We start from the raw sequence: 16,922 nt of genomic DNA, 5'->3' as shown, positions 1-16,922 counted from the left end.
ATCATGTAGTAAATTATATACGCATAGAAAAAACACAGGAAGGAAATACACTGAAACATTAACAGTGATATCTCAGGGTGGTGGGATTTGGGGTAAAATTATTTTATTGCTTTTTGCATTTTCCAAACTTCCCTCAAAGAACACGCATTATTTTTATCAGGGAAAAAACGGAAATGAATGCAAGTGACACCTGGTGCTGGGAGGTGGCTAGACTGACGTGGTACTAAGGTGCTCACTCGTACAGCCTGTCTGTGCGCTCATTCCCGAAGAAGGGTAGCATCTGCCCTGCCCACCTCCCAGGATCACCATCATCGGGCAGTTGATCTTCCACAGCAGCAGTTCGAATGCTTTATTCAAGACATACTCTGGCACCCCACTTCTGAGGTCAGCAGGGGTGTAGGCAGAGGGGCCTGCATCCCTGGCCTCTGACCTACCCTCAGGATTCCGGGTCTCCATTTGAAACCCAGTACTATCCAACGAAGCTCGCTTCCCACTCTGGTTCCCTCCCTGATGAAAACATTCTCTAAGCTTTTCAAGCTCTGCTGAAATAGTTATTGCTTGAAATGGCCTGAGACTGACCACCCTCCCCACCCGACCTTTCCCCACACTCAAAGCCTAGGGCGGGGTGGTGTGCTCCATCTCACAGTGGCGCAGGGCAAGGAGGGTGCTGGGAGTCAGGCGGCCAGTCTGACCCCTGCTTGCTGCGAGATGCCTCCAGGAGCCTGCGTGCCGTCAGCACCCACAGGTGTCAGTGCTTGTCCATGTTCAAGGTGAGGTCACTCCCAACTTCTCCCCTGCAAATTCTCCCTCTTTAAAACTGAGGTTTGACACCCAGCACTGGGAATGCAAAATGAAAGGAAATCACAGCTACTTAAACAGGGCCGTTCACTTGCTCACTCTGCAGAGCTGGCAAGATGGCCTTCCACCACACACGTCTTCACTGACGCAGGACGACACTCATGCCAAAGTGATCTGATTTTAGAAATTACAAAAATTCACTTGTAGAATGAAATAACAAAAATATTGTTTTAAAAAACCCTTTCCCACTAAATCTAAAATTAAGAATTGCCAAGTTTTATTTTATTTATTGTTGGTTAAAACAGATCATTCACAATCTCTTCCTCAACTATTTTGGATGAAATTCCTTAATGTCTTCACTCTTCCTAAGTCTTTTACAAAGTATTTTGGTTAATTTATTCTTTTTAAAAAAACTCATGGGCAGAGAATGAGTTTATGGGCCATATTACTAGAAACACTTATTTTCTGGGTCAACCAGAGTATCCTTTGGTGAGCTGAGTCTCGATTTGCCACGTCTTGACTAGTTTCTTCTTATCTTAACACTGTTTTTGGTGGCCTTTTCGCTTTCAGTTTAGCAGCCTCTTGTCTTTTTTTGGCGGGGGCAGACAACTCAACATGTTGAGAGAGGTATGCAGATTTTAGTAGAAAGGCTAAGAGTGATCATCCGCGGGCCTCTCCTGGAAGTAGTTGCAAGAAAGTTGTGGCATCTCTCTGGCAGCTCCAAGGCCTTTTAAGACTCAATTCCTGCCTTGTTTTGCCAAAGAAGTAGCTGTGACTTCTGGATAAATGACATTTTCACTGATACTTTACCTGTTCTCACAAAGGCTATTATGATGACAATGAGATAATGGTTGGAAAAGCATTTTTAAAAAGCATTAATTGTGAAATAGTGTTGTTCAGCCCATGCAGTCAAAGAAACACACACAGATGGCTAAATTGAATCAACCCCAATGTTTTATTTAATTTAAAGTTTTAAAAGGCAGTGGTTAAGCACATTATCTATGTGTGTGTATACATATGTACATATGCATGTGCATACACACACCACATACATACATACATACATACATATCAAAGGAAACCAATCCCTTTCCAACTTTATCCACTGATTAGCTGGGCCCGCTGTCTACGACGGCATGACGGCGTCTCTACATCTTCATATGACCAATTCTAATGGTAAAAATAAACAGCCTTAATCAGTTTAATGGTAACTATTTGTGTTTCTTTCCTTTTTTTTAAATAAATAAAGTTACCATTAAGCTGATCAATATGGTAGAAAGGTAGAATACACACACACAAGCATACACACTGACCCCAGTTTAAAACATGATGTATGAATGACCTTTATGTACAGATGGCTGCCTCTGACTCTCCTACCAGAAGAGGCCACAGAACAGCTCCTGTTAGTCAGGGAGTGACCCCGCCCTGGCTGGGATGGAGGGTATAGATGTTGCCAGCACCCCGAGTCAGACCTCAGAATGCACGCTCTCCACGCCATGGTATATAGGCCGGTTCTATTCTGCAGTACTAGTGTTCAGGTACATTAGGGAATAAACAGGCATCTGTAGCTGCCTGGAAACTAAACCATCATTCATAACTCCCTACAGGGAGAAATGTATGCTGAAGTTTTAGTTAAGTGACATACAAACTTCTAGTGTAGCCAGTTTGTAAGTCTGGGGGCTCTGTGTGTGTTTGTGTGTGTGCTTCTGTATTTATATAAAACTGAAATGAAGAGTGGGGCTAGATTTACAGAGCAGCTGCCTGGCTTCCATTTAGTCAGTACTGATCTAAGGAGTCACTTGCCTCCGTCCTTACTTACTAGCTCATTCTGCTCTCATGCGCCTCTGGCTGCTGGAGACTCAGAAGGGGCCGCTCACACAAGTGAGGAAGGACCTGGCTAAATCTTCTGTTAAGAATCTTGGCAAACAGAACTGCCAGATTTGGCCAGGGCTGCTTTACAGAATGAAGTCCTTCGTTCCATCTGATGAAATGGAATTACTGTTTTTCTGCTTCTAGTCCCTGTAACTCTGCCTAACTACAGCTCTGTATGAATGCCTCAATATCGCAAAAACACAGGATCACCTCTTAAATATGCTGGATTCTCAATGAGTAAACCAGTTAATGTGTTTCTAGCCAAAGCAAGGGCATAAATGTTTTAGAGAAAAGATTCCCCTGGAGCTACAGAGAAAAGATGCTGATAAAAGCAATACTGAGAGCTGAGCAGGTGACGCTTTCAGTCTGTGTCAGAGCTGGTCTCCTCCAGGACAGAGTACTGGTTGAGTGCTTCCTCCAAAGGCGTTATTGTCCCATCAGGTTTTAGTCCCATTGGTTTAAGCAACTCCTCTCTGGAAAAAGAGATAAAAGAGAGAGAAAAAAAGTATTCACCAGCATCACACACACGCCCCACCCCCACCCAAATCCACATCCTTTTAAAAGAAAAGTCTTTAAAAACCAAAGTATTTTCTCTCAAGCTCTCTCTGTGTGTTTGTAATAGGAAAGATGAAAGGGGCATGGAAAGAAAGAGAGATAAAAGACTCCATTCACACAGGCCAAACCTACTAAGCCAATTAAAAGTATGAGAAGTCAAGGTCTAAATGGGCTCAGGACAAGGAGCAGGTCTCTTCTGTTTTGAATAAGTAACTTTCCCCCCCTTTTTGTGGATTTGTTTTGTTTTAGTGAAGCTAAACCTGCCAAAATTTCACCTGCCCCAGGCATACAATTAAATGGCCGATTGGGCATGTATGCGTTTCATTCACTGGCAGAGATGTGTCCGATTGGATTCTGCCTTGGGTCTCTAGTGACACAGAAGTACTTGTTGATTCATTTCAGATCAGTTGGCCTTCCTGATTTTCTTCCCCATTGCCCCCCCCCCCACCGCCTTTCTCCCTTGCTTGTTCTTTCCCTTCTTCTTGTTTAAAACACCATTGCTTTTGTTTGTGGCAGTTTAATTATGGGATTGACAGCCATTTTAATCTCCTCAAAGCTCCCCAACTGCCTCTTTTCAGCTAATCCAATTATATCTACTCCACAAGTTACAGCCTCATCTGAAGATGATTAATTATTGATTAAACCAATCAAAAAGCATCAGCAGAGATTTATTTCATCTTTTCTTGGACTATTTATTTATTACATGGAGATTATGACCAATGTACCTGTGGAGCTGCTAACTCAGTCCTCCTCCCACCCTCAAAAGGTCAGCAGTATACTTAAGAGGGGCCTTAGTGCCATGAGCTGCTTAAAACTTATTTCTCACAGAAACAGGTGTCGCTTCCCAGAACATGGTGGCAGCAGCTGTAATGTTGGTGGGATGTGCACTGAAGGGAAACACTTCCTATCTCCCTGGCTCCCTCAGGCCAGCACAAACAAGGGCTCCCTCCTGGGAAGGGGCAGTCACACGGCTGTGTGATGGTGTTACAGGCACCCAAAACCTGGGGAGGGGTGAGAGCAGCTCAAGTCGCCTCTGAGACCAAGAGGAGCCTCCTGGACAAGCTCTGGCCTGCCGGGAGACTATTTCTGGGAGTCTGAAAAATCCATCTGGGAAATGTGGTGGGTGGGTGGCTGGCGACAGCGAGGCTCCTTGAACGTTACAAAGTAGGCAGTTTCCTGATCCAAGAAATGGGGTAAAAATCACAGAGCTTAAAGTTGGAAAGGGCCTCAGAGATCATTTAGTCCAACCCCTTTCTTTACTAGAGGAGACTGAGTGACTTACCCAAGGTCACTTAACTAGTGGCAGAGTTGGACTTGAAACATGGGTTTCTGGATCCCAGTCCAGGGCTCTTTGCGGCACAACACATCTGAACTAGCTGCCTACCTGCTCTGGTGCAGTGCACCTGAGTGCACTTGTTCAACATCTGCTCAGTAACTATGTGACAGGAACCATGTCACATACTGGGAAGACAAGGAAGACTGGGTCCAGCTGCTGCCTTTGATGAGCAAGTGAAATAAATATATGAAAAATAACTTGGAACGGAACGGGGAGATGCTATGAGAGAATCATGAACAAAGAACTGTGGCAGCTCCTGAGATGAAGCACCACCCCAATGCCTGGGGGGGCGGGGAGAGGGGCTACCAAGGGGTCCTGTGCCAGGCAAAGGGCATGTTTCAGGCCAAGGAGACCAATTCAGTAGCTCTGCACGTTCCAACACCCGGTGGGGCTTTGGTAGACCTTTTAAGATTGTGCCAGTTCATCTTTTCTATCTGTGTGCTCTCACAAAGCTGGAAAAGGGCCTGGTGTTTGGACAGTGGACGGACTCAGTGAAGGGATGGCAGGTGGGATGGATGCCAAGGTCATCTGCCATCCAATAGTCAGGTGTCTTAAATGCCAAAGTAAGGAGCTCAGACTTCATTCTGTAAAGAGTATTTGATCAGGTTTGCTTCCTCTGGCAGCAGTATGGGAGACCACACTGGAAGAGGTGGCAGAGAGACAAGTCCTTAGGAGGTCACTGTAATAGCTGTGTGGGAGAGGAGATGGAGCAGGGTTATCGCTGAGGTTGTGGGAACAGAAGGCAACACTTATGGGGGAGATCTGATGACCCACGTAGGGGAAAGGGTCGGTGAAGGCAAGGAGGAGAGTCCCTGTAGCTGCAGGGTAGATGGCCAAGTGGATGTGACATTATCTACTGGAGCAGAATAAGGGAGACAGAACAGATTTGGTGGGAGACACTGGTATCTTTCAGTACTTGAAGAGTTTGAGTTGCCTGTATGACAATCAGGTAGAAATGTTTGGTGGAGAGTTAGAAATGATCTGTTTCCATTAAAACTTGTCTCTAGCACGGACACAAACTATACAGCTATATTTTACAACGTACATCTTCCTAGTTCCGACTGACTGTGCTGAAGAACTCTGTGATGCTGTACACTACATACAAACAACCGAGGCAAAAGAAGAGTGGGGGTAACCTGTGGGGAATGGAAACTGAGGGATGAGGAAGTTCGAAGGCCTACAGGGCTTGGTGAACTGAGGGCAGGGAGGTGGGGTAGGGACAGCAGGGTAGGGAGAGGCAAAGTAGGCCTGGCAGATGGGACTAGAGTTCTTCCAAGACACTGATGAATTGCTGGGGTTACATATCATCACCCTCTGGACTAATACTACTGCATCTCTTTGATAACAGGATGATTCTGGGATAAGCTACCAACTTGTATGAGGCATCTAGCACTTTCTCATCTAAACACAGAGGGAACATTTTCAAATAAGGTCTGTAAGCTTCATCCTTATTTCCTACTCCAACTTTACAATGGAAAAGTATTACATAGCATTATGGTCAAATTATGAGAATTCGTTTACAGAACAAAATGCCCCATACATATTTTAGTTCTCACTTGTGAACCACTTAAGCGTTCATTTTTTGGTGCTTTGTATCAGCCCTCCATGGAAATGGAAGCTCCTCAGAAGGCATGAGTTATTTTTCTTTTCTCTTCTGCATGGCTGCATGCAATACTCCCGTGTACTGGCCTTTCTTCAGGAAAGACATCAGTGAGAACTGCCACTTATGTAAACGAGTTAAGGCAGCATCGTAATGTTGTGGAAAGAACAAAAGGATGTGGAGTCAGGAGTTCTGTCTGAAGTCCTGATTCTTCCACTTACCAGCTGTGTGCCCTTGGGCAAGTCTCTGAGTCTGTTTCCCCATCTGTGAAATGTGGGGGTCACGCTACTAACTAGCTCTACTTACTTCCTAGTAATGATGTAAGGATTAATAATATAATAGTGGCAGTAACAATACAGTAATAATGTAAATCAAAGAGTTCTGTGAACTATAAAGGACTCAAACATTTACTATTATTGTGATGTAATAAAAAAAAATACATACAGGTTTTGGAATCAGACAGAGCTGGGTTCTAATTCTGGATCCAACCTTCCCTAACCATAAGACCTTGAACTTCCCGACCTTCAAACTCCATATCTGTAGAACCAGGATAGGAATACCCACCTCAGTAAGTTGTCATGAGGGCAAAGACTACAATACATATCAAGTATGTAAGTATAATGGCTGGAATGCAGCTGGAACCCACAAGTTGCACTCCTGTTCCTATATGCTTCCAGGTTTTCCCCATGCCAGTTAGGAATAAGTGGGGGAAGAATATGCAGAAGCAAAAAAAAAGAAAAATAAAATAAAAAGGAAAGAAAACAGAAAAGAAAAAAAAGACATGGTCCCTGTCCTCAAGAAGCTTTTAGTCAGTTCAGAAGATAAAACACACACACATTAAACAATATTGAAAGAATTACAGAACAGCAGATCAACAGCTTGAGATGATTAACAGGCAGAGCCCTGCTTTCCCTAAGCTTGATAGTTCATGGATCCACCCTTGCTGTATTTGTATTTTGTTTAAAGGAGGTTTTTTTGTCCTATGTGGGAGTAGGAAAGGATCATTTATAGACATGAGACTGTTCCATGAACCCAGGTTTCTCAATATCCCATCCTAATTTTCTGATGTTTCTATTCTATAACTATAACCCACAAACACCAAAATGAAATCTTTATTATAGAGACTCACTCCTAAAAGGCTTGGCAAACAACCTGTTTACATTAGACTGTTTTCATTAATTTTCTGTTGTATTTAGATCAGAAAGATGTGGACAGAGAATGGAAAGCTGTAATGAACACCACAGAAATGTTCCTCCACCAGTCATATGGGCTATGCATGTGTGAGGGACATAGGAGGAGACAGGGACACTGACTACAGGCTCCTTGCAGGAGGTGGACTCAGGGCCAGGCTATCATGGCAGCGATAGACATGGATTCATGGGAAGAAAAGCATCCCCAAAGCAGAAGGATTAGTCAGGCGAGGCACAGAAGCAAGAGTTAGTTGTGTGCAGGGATTGCCAAGCAGGCTGGTTCAGCAAAGGAAAAGGAAAAAGAAAGCTCACAAGAGATATGGGGTATGAAAGGATCTGAATGGAGACCTGAATCCTAGGCTGACAAGTCTGGATTTGAGTATGAAGGTATTTTTGTCACCTATTTCAAGAGCCCCCCATATTTAAGAATATTTTTAAAAAAATAACTGTCATTACAAAGTTTGAAAGCTATGAAACAATACTATTTTAACATATTAAAAAGAAAATATATTTGCTTTAGTTAATCAGTTTCCATATCCGTACATGTCTACACAGTGCCTTGCAGAGAGCAGAGCTTCAGTAAGCATCTATGAACTACTTTTTACTTGCACTTGATATCACTTTGCATCTTCACAAAGAGAAAGGCAAGTGTCTTACGGGACTCCTAATAACTAAACCATGAATAAGAGGTAAACTAAATTTGTGGTTAAAAGATTCACTTTCATCAAGATTAACAGAGTTTGGAAAGGTGTTAATATTACAAAGGAAATTCTGCATTATGCTTTCCAGGGATTTCTCGTTCTCATAGACTATGAGCAACTTGAGGGCAGAGTCCATGTCTTATCTGCCTGTAATCTGCCAGTACCTAGTATAGAACACAGCACATAGTAGATGCTCAGTGTTTACTGAGAGGTTACAGTACATGGGTCATGACATAAAGGGAGAATGGTAGAGAACCATTTGTCAGAAATCATTCTCATATTATTTTAACTGTAATTATTTCCTTGATGAGTCAAGGTCATCAGACATTCTGATGGTCCAGAAGTCAGGCCCCATTTCTGTACAGCCTAGAATTACCAACCACTAACTGGTATAGACTTGGCTTTTTGTGTATGGGACATCAAGAGATATCTATTCTAGTCTCAGATCTTCTACTAACTTGTTACGTGTCCTTGGGCATGTCATTTGCCTTTCCAGGCTTGAGTCTCCCTATCTATAAAATGAGGGGTTGGACAAGATGATCCCCAAAATTCTACACTAAGTTCAAGAGTCTAAAGTTACTCAATAATTTTGATCTATTTAAAAAACTGCTAGATTTAAAGACACTCAAAGTTATTATTCTAAGCCTCTGTTTCTAATCAAGATAGTCTAAACCTAAGAGTGAAACACGACATCCTACCTACCTGTCAGTGGAATACACCAAGACCACAAACCCTTTCTGCAACCTACCAGCAGATGATTAAAATGATTATGTAGGTAAATCAAAGCAATGGCATGTGTTACACAGAAGAATCCACATTCCATCATGGCCCTCAGTAAAAAGGCCATTTTATGAAAAGTTACTGGTCCTGAATTTATAAAGGTCCTGTCTAAAAAGGACGGCTAGGTGTCAGATATGTGTATCATGATAAAACGGAGATACTGTATATTGAAATGTGTATCAGGATTTAAGATATTCACATAGCAACAACTCCTTCATACTTACCTTCAATGCTATACACAGGCCTTAACATAGGTTAAGACTGCCCTCGTTATCATCAAAAAGTACAGTGATGTCTACTGGATAAAGAGCCCATTCTAGGCACTGTGACAGTATCATGGCGGGCTTCTCATCTGATCAGGCATCTGGCCAGGGAAGAGATAAGCCTCCAAGAATGTTCAACTGGAACGAAACATCATTTAGAAATTTGATCTTACTAAGCGACAAGGAACCATAATCTATAAGGGCTTGGCCAGGCAAGAGGACACAAGTAAAGCACGTCCAAAAAAGGAAACCCTACTTTGCCCCAGCCTAACCCTTTGGACTGCTAATGAAAACCAAAAAAATTTCTTAATGATCTAGGGGTGGGAGATTATGGGATTTATACATATTTAAAATTTTCTGGCTCTTTTTTTCCCCAGATAAATATGTTAACAGTTTCCTGAGCCACCATTCTCCTGTAAGTATGGCACTCTGGAATGCCTGGGCTTATATAACTTCTCAGGAACTTAAGAGAAGGTCCCACTTTTTAGGGCTCTGGTTCCTGTGTGACTCTTTCCCCCACAAATGAGAGTGCAGAATTGGGGCTCAGATACTAATGTACCCAATTGCACATTACAGAATAGGTCAGATGTGTGTGTGTACAGAACACCTTACTTGACCTGGAAGCAAGAGAATACTCTTGCCCACAGCACGTTTTTGTGCAATACAAACAAAGCATTCAATTCAAGTGTACTTGCTGAAAAACAGGACATAATTAAGCAGTTGGTAAAATGCATTCTTGTTTCCCACTTGCAGATCTCCCAAGAGTCCCTTCGAATTTACCTATACGAGTTTCAGCTTCCCGCTTGCCACTTAGCTTGATAACGACTCAAAAATCATTCCCTTGTTTTCAAGGGCTCTTCTTTCTTGTCTGCTCTGTGTACTACAGGGCAGTATTGACACATGGAATTAATGACAGGGTCTGTAATGAAACAACAGTCATGCAAACACCAGTCTGCTCTTTTGATAAAACAGCATGTTAGAGACCTATTCACCTCCCTCTAATTGAGTACTGCACAATCGTTCCGATTCTTTTATGTAACATATTTTGTTCTATGATTAGAAAAGAAGAAAAGTGTGTGTGTGTGTGTGTGTGTGTGTGTGTGTGTGTGTAATCTATGAGGCATTGCTTCCTTCAATCACCCCTGATTAATTCTCTGCTTTTAATGAGGGTGGCTGCTATTTAGGCAGGTTCTGTTACATACTTGTTTTGTTGACTTCTGTACAATGTATAACAAAACCCAAGACAAGATAATTGGGAACCATTTATTTGGCTCAGGGATTCCTGCTCTTAATGTAAGGTTGGCTTGGAAAAAAGAACCCTGACATTTTAAGTTAGCCATTTCATATTTAATTCCTTTTCAAAAACATTTGAAAGATGGGATGAAAAGCTAGTATATAAATAAGAATTTTCATTAACACAGACCTTTTCCAAGAATGCCTGCTAGAATGGAGCCTGTGATAGCCCAGAGAAAGTAGCTGTATAGTCTTTGCTATAATTCCAAGTCTGGGAACTCTCCTTATAATCCACTGCCATGTAAAGTCTTTTCAAAAAGCTGTGATTTTGTGTGTTTTTAACCCTTTTTTCTCACAGAAATTGCAAAACCTTTGAGACTTAGGCTGGTTATCATGTTCAATTAGATACTGTAAAAGTGTCCTTTGGGCTTGGACCCTGACCCTTTTTTTTTTTTTTTGCAGTGCTGGAGATTGAACCCAGGGCCTTGTGCTTGACAGGCAAGCACTCCACCAACTGAGTTGGTATATCTCCAACCCTGACCCTCCGCCTTTCATTGCATCTTTCATCTGGTGGCTTCCGAGTACTGGCCAGTTCTACTGATCTTTCACTAAGCCTTTAACCTAGAAGGAAGGATGGTATGGTGGCTCTTCCAGTGCAAATGTGAGGTTTTCCAGCTATATCTTTCAAAAATGATTCTGAGATTCTCCTCTCAGCGCTCACCATCATACTGTGAGATTAGGTACAAGTGCGAAAGTAAAATATTACTCCCAAGACAAATAGATATGGTATACTGCTCACATCACCATGTCATTTCACTTTGTAAAGGTAATTAGGAATTGTCTAAAAGTTAGTTTTTTTTTAGTGTGATATCATGTAAGAATCTGTGAGGATACCCATTATCCATTCTCTCTTTTAAAATAATTCAAACCCAGACCTTAGAGTAACAAAATTATAGAAATGTTAGTTTTCCTCATATAAAGCTTTTCTTAAAAATATAACTATTTCTTGAATACATGATCTTATCTTTGGTAAGAGCTCAGCTATGAGATGAAAAAGCAGCCTGCACGATGCTTGTCTTCTCTACATCTTAATTATCTTTCAAGGTAGACATTTGTGCTTACTATTGGTATTTTGAGCTCTGCATTTATTTAAAATTTAGAAGTCTTATTTAAATACAATTAGACTGACAAACTTTTGAGAGCTGTTGGTAAGTTTTCAAAACAGTATAATATCTGGAGTCTGAAGACAGAACCAAGTCCTGATGGGTGTCCTTAACTAGAGAACTGATCTGGGATCAGTTATTTAATCTTTGATATATTTACTTCTTAATAAAATTCCTCTTTTCTTATTTAATTCACAGAACTATTTTAATGATCAATGGAGATAACATAAAGAAGCATTTTTTATAGTTAAGCACTATGTAAATATTAGTGTTTTATTATTGTTCTCATTTCTGTTAGAAGATTGCATGCAAAGCTTCTAAAAATTTGCTACCAAACTCACATTAAACAGCATGGTTAAGAAACTAAAGACAAAAATTAGGAATAGTGCTAGAAGAATAAAATCAGTTTTATCCTTAAGTGATGGTATTCTTTATTGTTTCCTTGTAATCTACTTATAGAACGTCTCTACCCTGTAGTCCAAACTGACAAAATAAACATGAAGCAGTCAGCATGCTAACTGACACTGTTGGAAAAGAAACAGTACAAACAGAAGTCCTTTTATTCTCGTCCCAATTAGGAATACTTAAATGTTTAAAACTTTCAACTTGTAAACAGCTAGTAGAGATCATTCTATTTAACACATTTCTAATGATCAAAAGTCATTTCAGCTAGTGCTTTAACCTGAACTCCAAGCAGTCATTCCTGCTACAGATCTAAAGGACAATGACTACCAACAAGGAATATGGCATCCTGCTCAGGTGTCTTATCACTGGAAGGGTCCTCTATGACCTAAGACAGAAGTACTGAGCTTCTCAAATTAATCCTCCCTTGCCCCTATATGCTATTAATTTAACTGGATCCAAGTCCCTGTAATTGAATTTCCAAGCAACCTTACAGTACATTTTAATGATGGAGAGCAGTGCTGTCTAATAAAAATATTATGCAAGACAATGTAAGCTATAAATGTAATATTAGGTGTTCTAATAGCCACATTGAAAAAAATAGTTAAAATTTAATAGTGTATTTTATTTAACTCGGTAGATCAAAAATACCATTTTGACAGGTAATCCATATTAAACAACTAGTGAGATATTTAACACTCTTTTTTTTTTTTTTAAATTATAAGTTTTTCAAACCCAGTGAGTATTTTACATTTAGAGGTCATCCCAATTTGGACTAACCACATTTCAAGTGCTCAATAGTCACATAAGGCTAATGGTTACCATACTGGTCAGTGCCGATCTGAAGGATATTCTGATGGAAACAATTAGATCTTTATACATTTGTACCTACAACAGGGCTTTAAAAATTGGATGTTTCTGAAATGTACCTGAAAAACATTTTCTTGACTAACTCATCACAAGGTAGATGTAATCACAGTTGTTATTTTTGTAAGAAGAGTAAAATAAATTATTTATAAGGAAAAACTATATAATTTTACATTTCAGTCCTAAATTACTCTTGGCCTTAGTAAGTTAAAAAATAATCTTTGGACTAAAGGAATTATTTTTATATTTGGCACCTGCATTTATTAAGAAAGCCACGTCCCAAATATCATTATGGCAGGCAAAAAATAACATTTTTTGAAAAACTACAATTTTTGGCTAAGTGAGTGGATGAGAAAAGGAAGAAATGGTAGGACAATTATTAATTTATATATGTATAAATTTCAAAACAGGTTTTAATGGAGAACAAAAATAAACAGGCAATGTACTTTGATAGAGTGAAGGTGGAGTAGTAGATTCATCAATTCTGGCATCAATTAAGGAACTAAGAAGTCAAAACTAAACTGTTTAACTTGGACTATCATTCCCTTGGTTAGTTTAAGCTATGTCAATCAATGTTCTCTACCCTTTTCTGGAGCAGGCACTGTTACATGGGAGCCGCCTGGTGCACCCAAGCAGACGCGATGCTGTTAGGCACACTGGACTTGTTTTCACACAACCAACATTCTCATCTCTGGTAGGGCTTTTACCACTAAGCTACATCCTCGGTTCTTTTTATTTTTTAATTTGAGACAGGGCCTGCTAGGTTGCTGAGGCTGGCCTTGAACTTGTGATCCTTCTGCATCAGACTTCCAAGTCACTGGGATTACGGGCATGTGCTACCGTGCCCAATCTAGGTTTCAATTCTTACGTTTGATAAATATTATAATTATCATTCTATAGTAAAGAAAATTATGCACCCAAATATTTAAATTGGCTAGTCATGATCTATAGTGCTTTGTAGAATTCTCTTTCAGCTTTGACTTTTATCAAGTCTGGACAAGAAATGAACTAACAAGTATGCCTCTAAGTCTTAGGGCATGTAGGCTACTTTACAGAGCAAGAAAACTGACTTTCAAATTTGGGGACCAGCTGTTTCATCATTTCATCATCACACACTGAGGACACCAAAGGTACAAGACACTATACTAACTAGATATGATGGGATTTATAGGATTCAGGTGATTTTCTAACTCTGAAGACCTCCAGGTGCACTGCCAATCCCTATACAAGGGACATAAACATCTGTCACGATATAATCCTTATACTAAAGAAATACAAAAAATCACTTAGAATACTACTAAATCATTTGGTATTCAATGGAAAGAAAATATTTGAGCACTAATCTCTCCACTATCTTTGGAAGTCTAGTTGAGAGAAAGTTGCTAGGGTGGTGAGCTCCTTGAGGGAGTGGCTAAGTCCAGCATGGGGACAAAATGGAAATGTAGTTTTAAGTTTTACATTGGTGGTTTACAATTTTTAATAGTGAGTAACATCTATGCCCTACACCAGGCTCAGTAACAGTACTTGGCATGACCAACCTTAGTCATCACTTTGGTAAGTGCTTTGGCACGGGCCATTGTTGCTAACCACCATCCTGGTGCAGGTCCTTCACCTTTGCTCTCCTATGGATGGAAAAAAGGAAGTGTGTAGTGTCCATTCCTTGGCCACGTCACCTCCAACCCTATCCTTTACTCACATGCCTTTCAATTCAGGTGCAGGAGGAAATGATTTCATTTTGAGAAAGGAAGTTAATTAGACAAAGCTGAAGTACACTTTTAGCATAATAAAGGCTTGGTTGAATGCAGAACTTCCTAGAGAGACAGCTGAGGGAACTAACCAATAGTACAATGCTGAGAGTGATTAGGAAGTATTCTGGCAAACACTTCCTGTAACAGACAGACACAGTAACACAGTGGACAGAGCAAAGATCTTGAGTTCTAGAAAATGAAGTTCCTAGGCTCACTTTATAATGAAGCTAGAAAGATGTATGTGAAAGTGTTTTGTAAACTGTCAAAAGGAAAGGGATCATCATTAATCAATAGCTTAGAAATGTTTTGGTCAATTCTTTGGTCCTTGCTTCCCCCAGTGATAAATCTGGTAACATACTATTAATCAAATCATGATAAAACAACCTGAGATTTTTGGAAGAAAGATACAGAATGCAAATACCAAAGACTTTTTTACTAATGAGATTAAATTTTCCTTTACCTGCAATGAATATTCATTTTTCCATTAAATACCTTTTAGATGTCAAGAATCAGCACAAATGCTACTACCTTCCCTGTGAAACACATCCTAAATCATCCAGACAGAATGAACTGCTCCTTTTCCTGGGTGCTTAAGTTCAACATAAACCTCATTTTGTCATTATTTCCTTCTACTTTGTATTCTAGAATAGATTACACTCTGTTAGGATGTGAGTTTTCTAAAGGCAGAGACTGTTCATTTGCCTCTGCATCTCCCTTGGCTTCCTAGTATAGTGTAGCACAGAGCATCTAGCAAAGAGTATCTGTTTAGTAAATGTTCCCTGAATTGTACTGAAGTTAATCTATTTTGGCTTAATGACATTTTTTTTTTTTAACCTCAAAAAAAAAAAAAAGTGGAAAGAGAGAAGAAACTTAAGACTAATGAGGAATACAGCACAACAACAAACATGTAAAACGCATAAAGAATGGTTACATTCTTTGCATTCCTACTTTGGAATGCCCACTACCAATCTTCAGACAGTTTTGTCATTCATTGTTATTAGTGAGAGCAAATGTTAGAAAGCACACAAAGGCAGACATTGTAAAAAACCCACCACATATCATGCAAAAAGTGTATGTGATTTAGAATTATTCCCAAGGTTGTTGTTTGCTTCAACTTTAATGGCAAAATTGGGACCATCAAAGCCTACACAAGACATATATGCTTTGCTTTTATTCATGCAAAAATCAGTACCACCTTCCAATTGAGTTGGGTATTGCTGGGTGCCTCCTGGTTAGTGTGCATCTTCTTTAAGGCATATTTTAAATTAGATGAAAATTGAGCATTTCGGACTTGATGTTTGTGTATTTATTTACTGACAGCTTCTAGAATATGTGGATTCCACTGAGATTAAAAGAGGGAACTAGCACCTTTGTCTTCTGTGCCTGTATTAGGGATGCCTTATGAAATTGGTAGTATCTCTAATGATAAGCCAAGTGCCTAGATTATACTGCATTATCTTAGGCAGTTTTCCCCCCATCTTCTACTTTCCTAGTTTGGATTTTACTCATTCAAGGTAGATAGGCCAGTTGAAGAGCATCTGTGTTAACCTTTAAAAATTCATATTGTTGGTCAGAATATGAAATTTTGCAACTTAACTGATTCACTGTCCTAAAACACTAATAATGCTCCACTCAGGTCTCTGCTAAGGATTCCCCCTCCGGTTTCTACCAGATGGGCTCTGTTGGTTCTCACTCTAACTTGTACTTCCACCCATGTTTCATTAGTTACGTCAGACCCTTCTGGAAGCAGCCAGCACATTTGTATCTTATTTTTGTATAAATACGTTTAAAAAAAATGGTGCTCGGGATTAAACCCAGGGCCTAATACTATGCTAAGCATGTGCTCTACCCTGAGTTACATCCCCAGCTAATATATTTTGTTTTTATACATTCACTTAGAACTTGTTATTCTGCCTCAAATAGTTTTGCCCTATCTCAATATCTTCTCTGTGACTATTAATTCCTTCAGGGAAAGAACATGTCTGTTTCATTCAAAGGTATGGAGAATATAATTGCCAACAGTCAAAAATGTCTTTTGAAGATTGTGAGCACAGTCAGCTGTAAACTTTAATCTTAGGAATAGATAGGTATTTAAAAGGGGTAGCTGGCAGTCCTCAAGCTGTAGTTATAATTTATAGATAATGAAGTTAGCTACTTCTAAACAACTTCTACCACATTGCTAGCAACATTTGAAAGCTCAGAGTGCAGTGTCAAAATACCCACACTTCTTGTCCTTCCCACGTCAGTCTCTCGCTCGACCTCACCTATTTCTACTCTAAGCCTCCTGCTCTATCCTTCACCTGTGCTTATTTTTTTTTTGTAACACCTTTCCTTTTCCTGGGTTGGCTTCTTCTCTTGACTGAGGGGTAGTAGCTCTTTTTGTTTTCTGACCCACATAGCTATTGTGAAAGAGG

The 16,922-nt window shown here is 40.1% G+C and overlaps 1 protein-coding gene across 8 annotated transcripts in view; it reads right to left on the bottom strand.

Moving 5' to 3' along the window:
* Positions 1-1,720: 1,720 nt before the first annotated feature.
* Positions 1,721-16,922, bottom strand: part of Ric8b (RIC8 guanine nucleotide exchange factor B) — a 106,845-nt gene continuing 91,643 nt past the window's right edge. For 5 of the 8 annotated variants that reach the window (XM_047548262.1, XM_047548268.1, XM_047548266.1 and 2 more), the window contains one exon: positions 1,721-3,143. In XM_047548262.1, coding sequence (XP_047404218.1) covers positions 3,032-3,143 — 112 coding nt within the window. In that variant the 3' untranslated portion in view covers positions 1,721-3,031. Of the gene's footprint in view, positions 3,144-9,056; positions 9,234-9,875; positions 10,015-14,298; positions 14,383-16,922 lie in introns of those variants that run through there. The other 3 variants (XR_007108170.1, XM_047548265.1, XM_047548267.1) reach the window with 3 other exon arrangements.

The sequence above is a fragment of the Sciurus carolinensis genome, chromosome 4, assembly GCF_902686445.1.
Source record: "Sciurus carolinensis chromosome 4, mSciCar1.2, whole genome shotgun sequence".
Lineage (NCBI taxonomy): Eukaryota > Metazoa > Chordata > Mammalia > Rodentia > Sciuridae > Sciurus > Sciurus carolinensis.
This window is presented reverse-complemented; position numbering and strand designations above follow the sequence as displayed.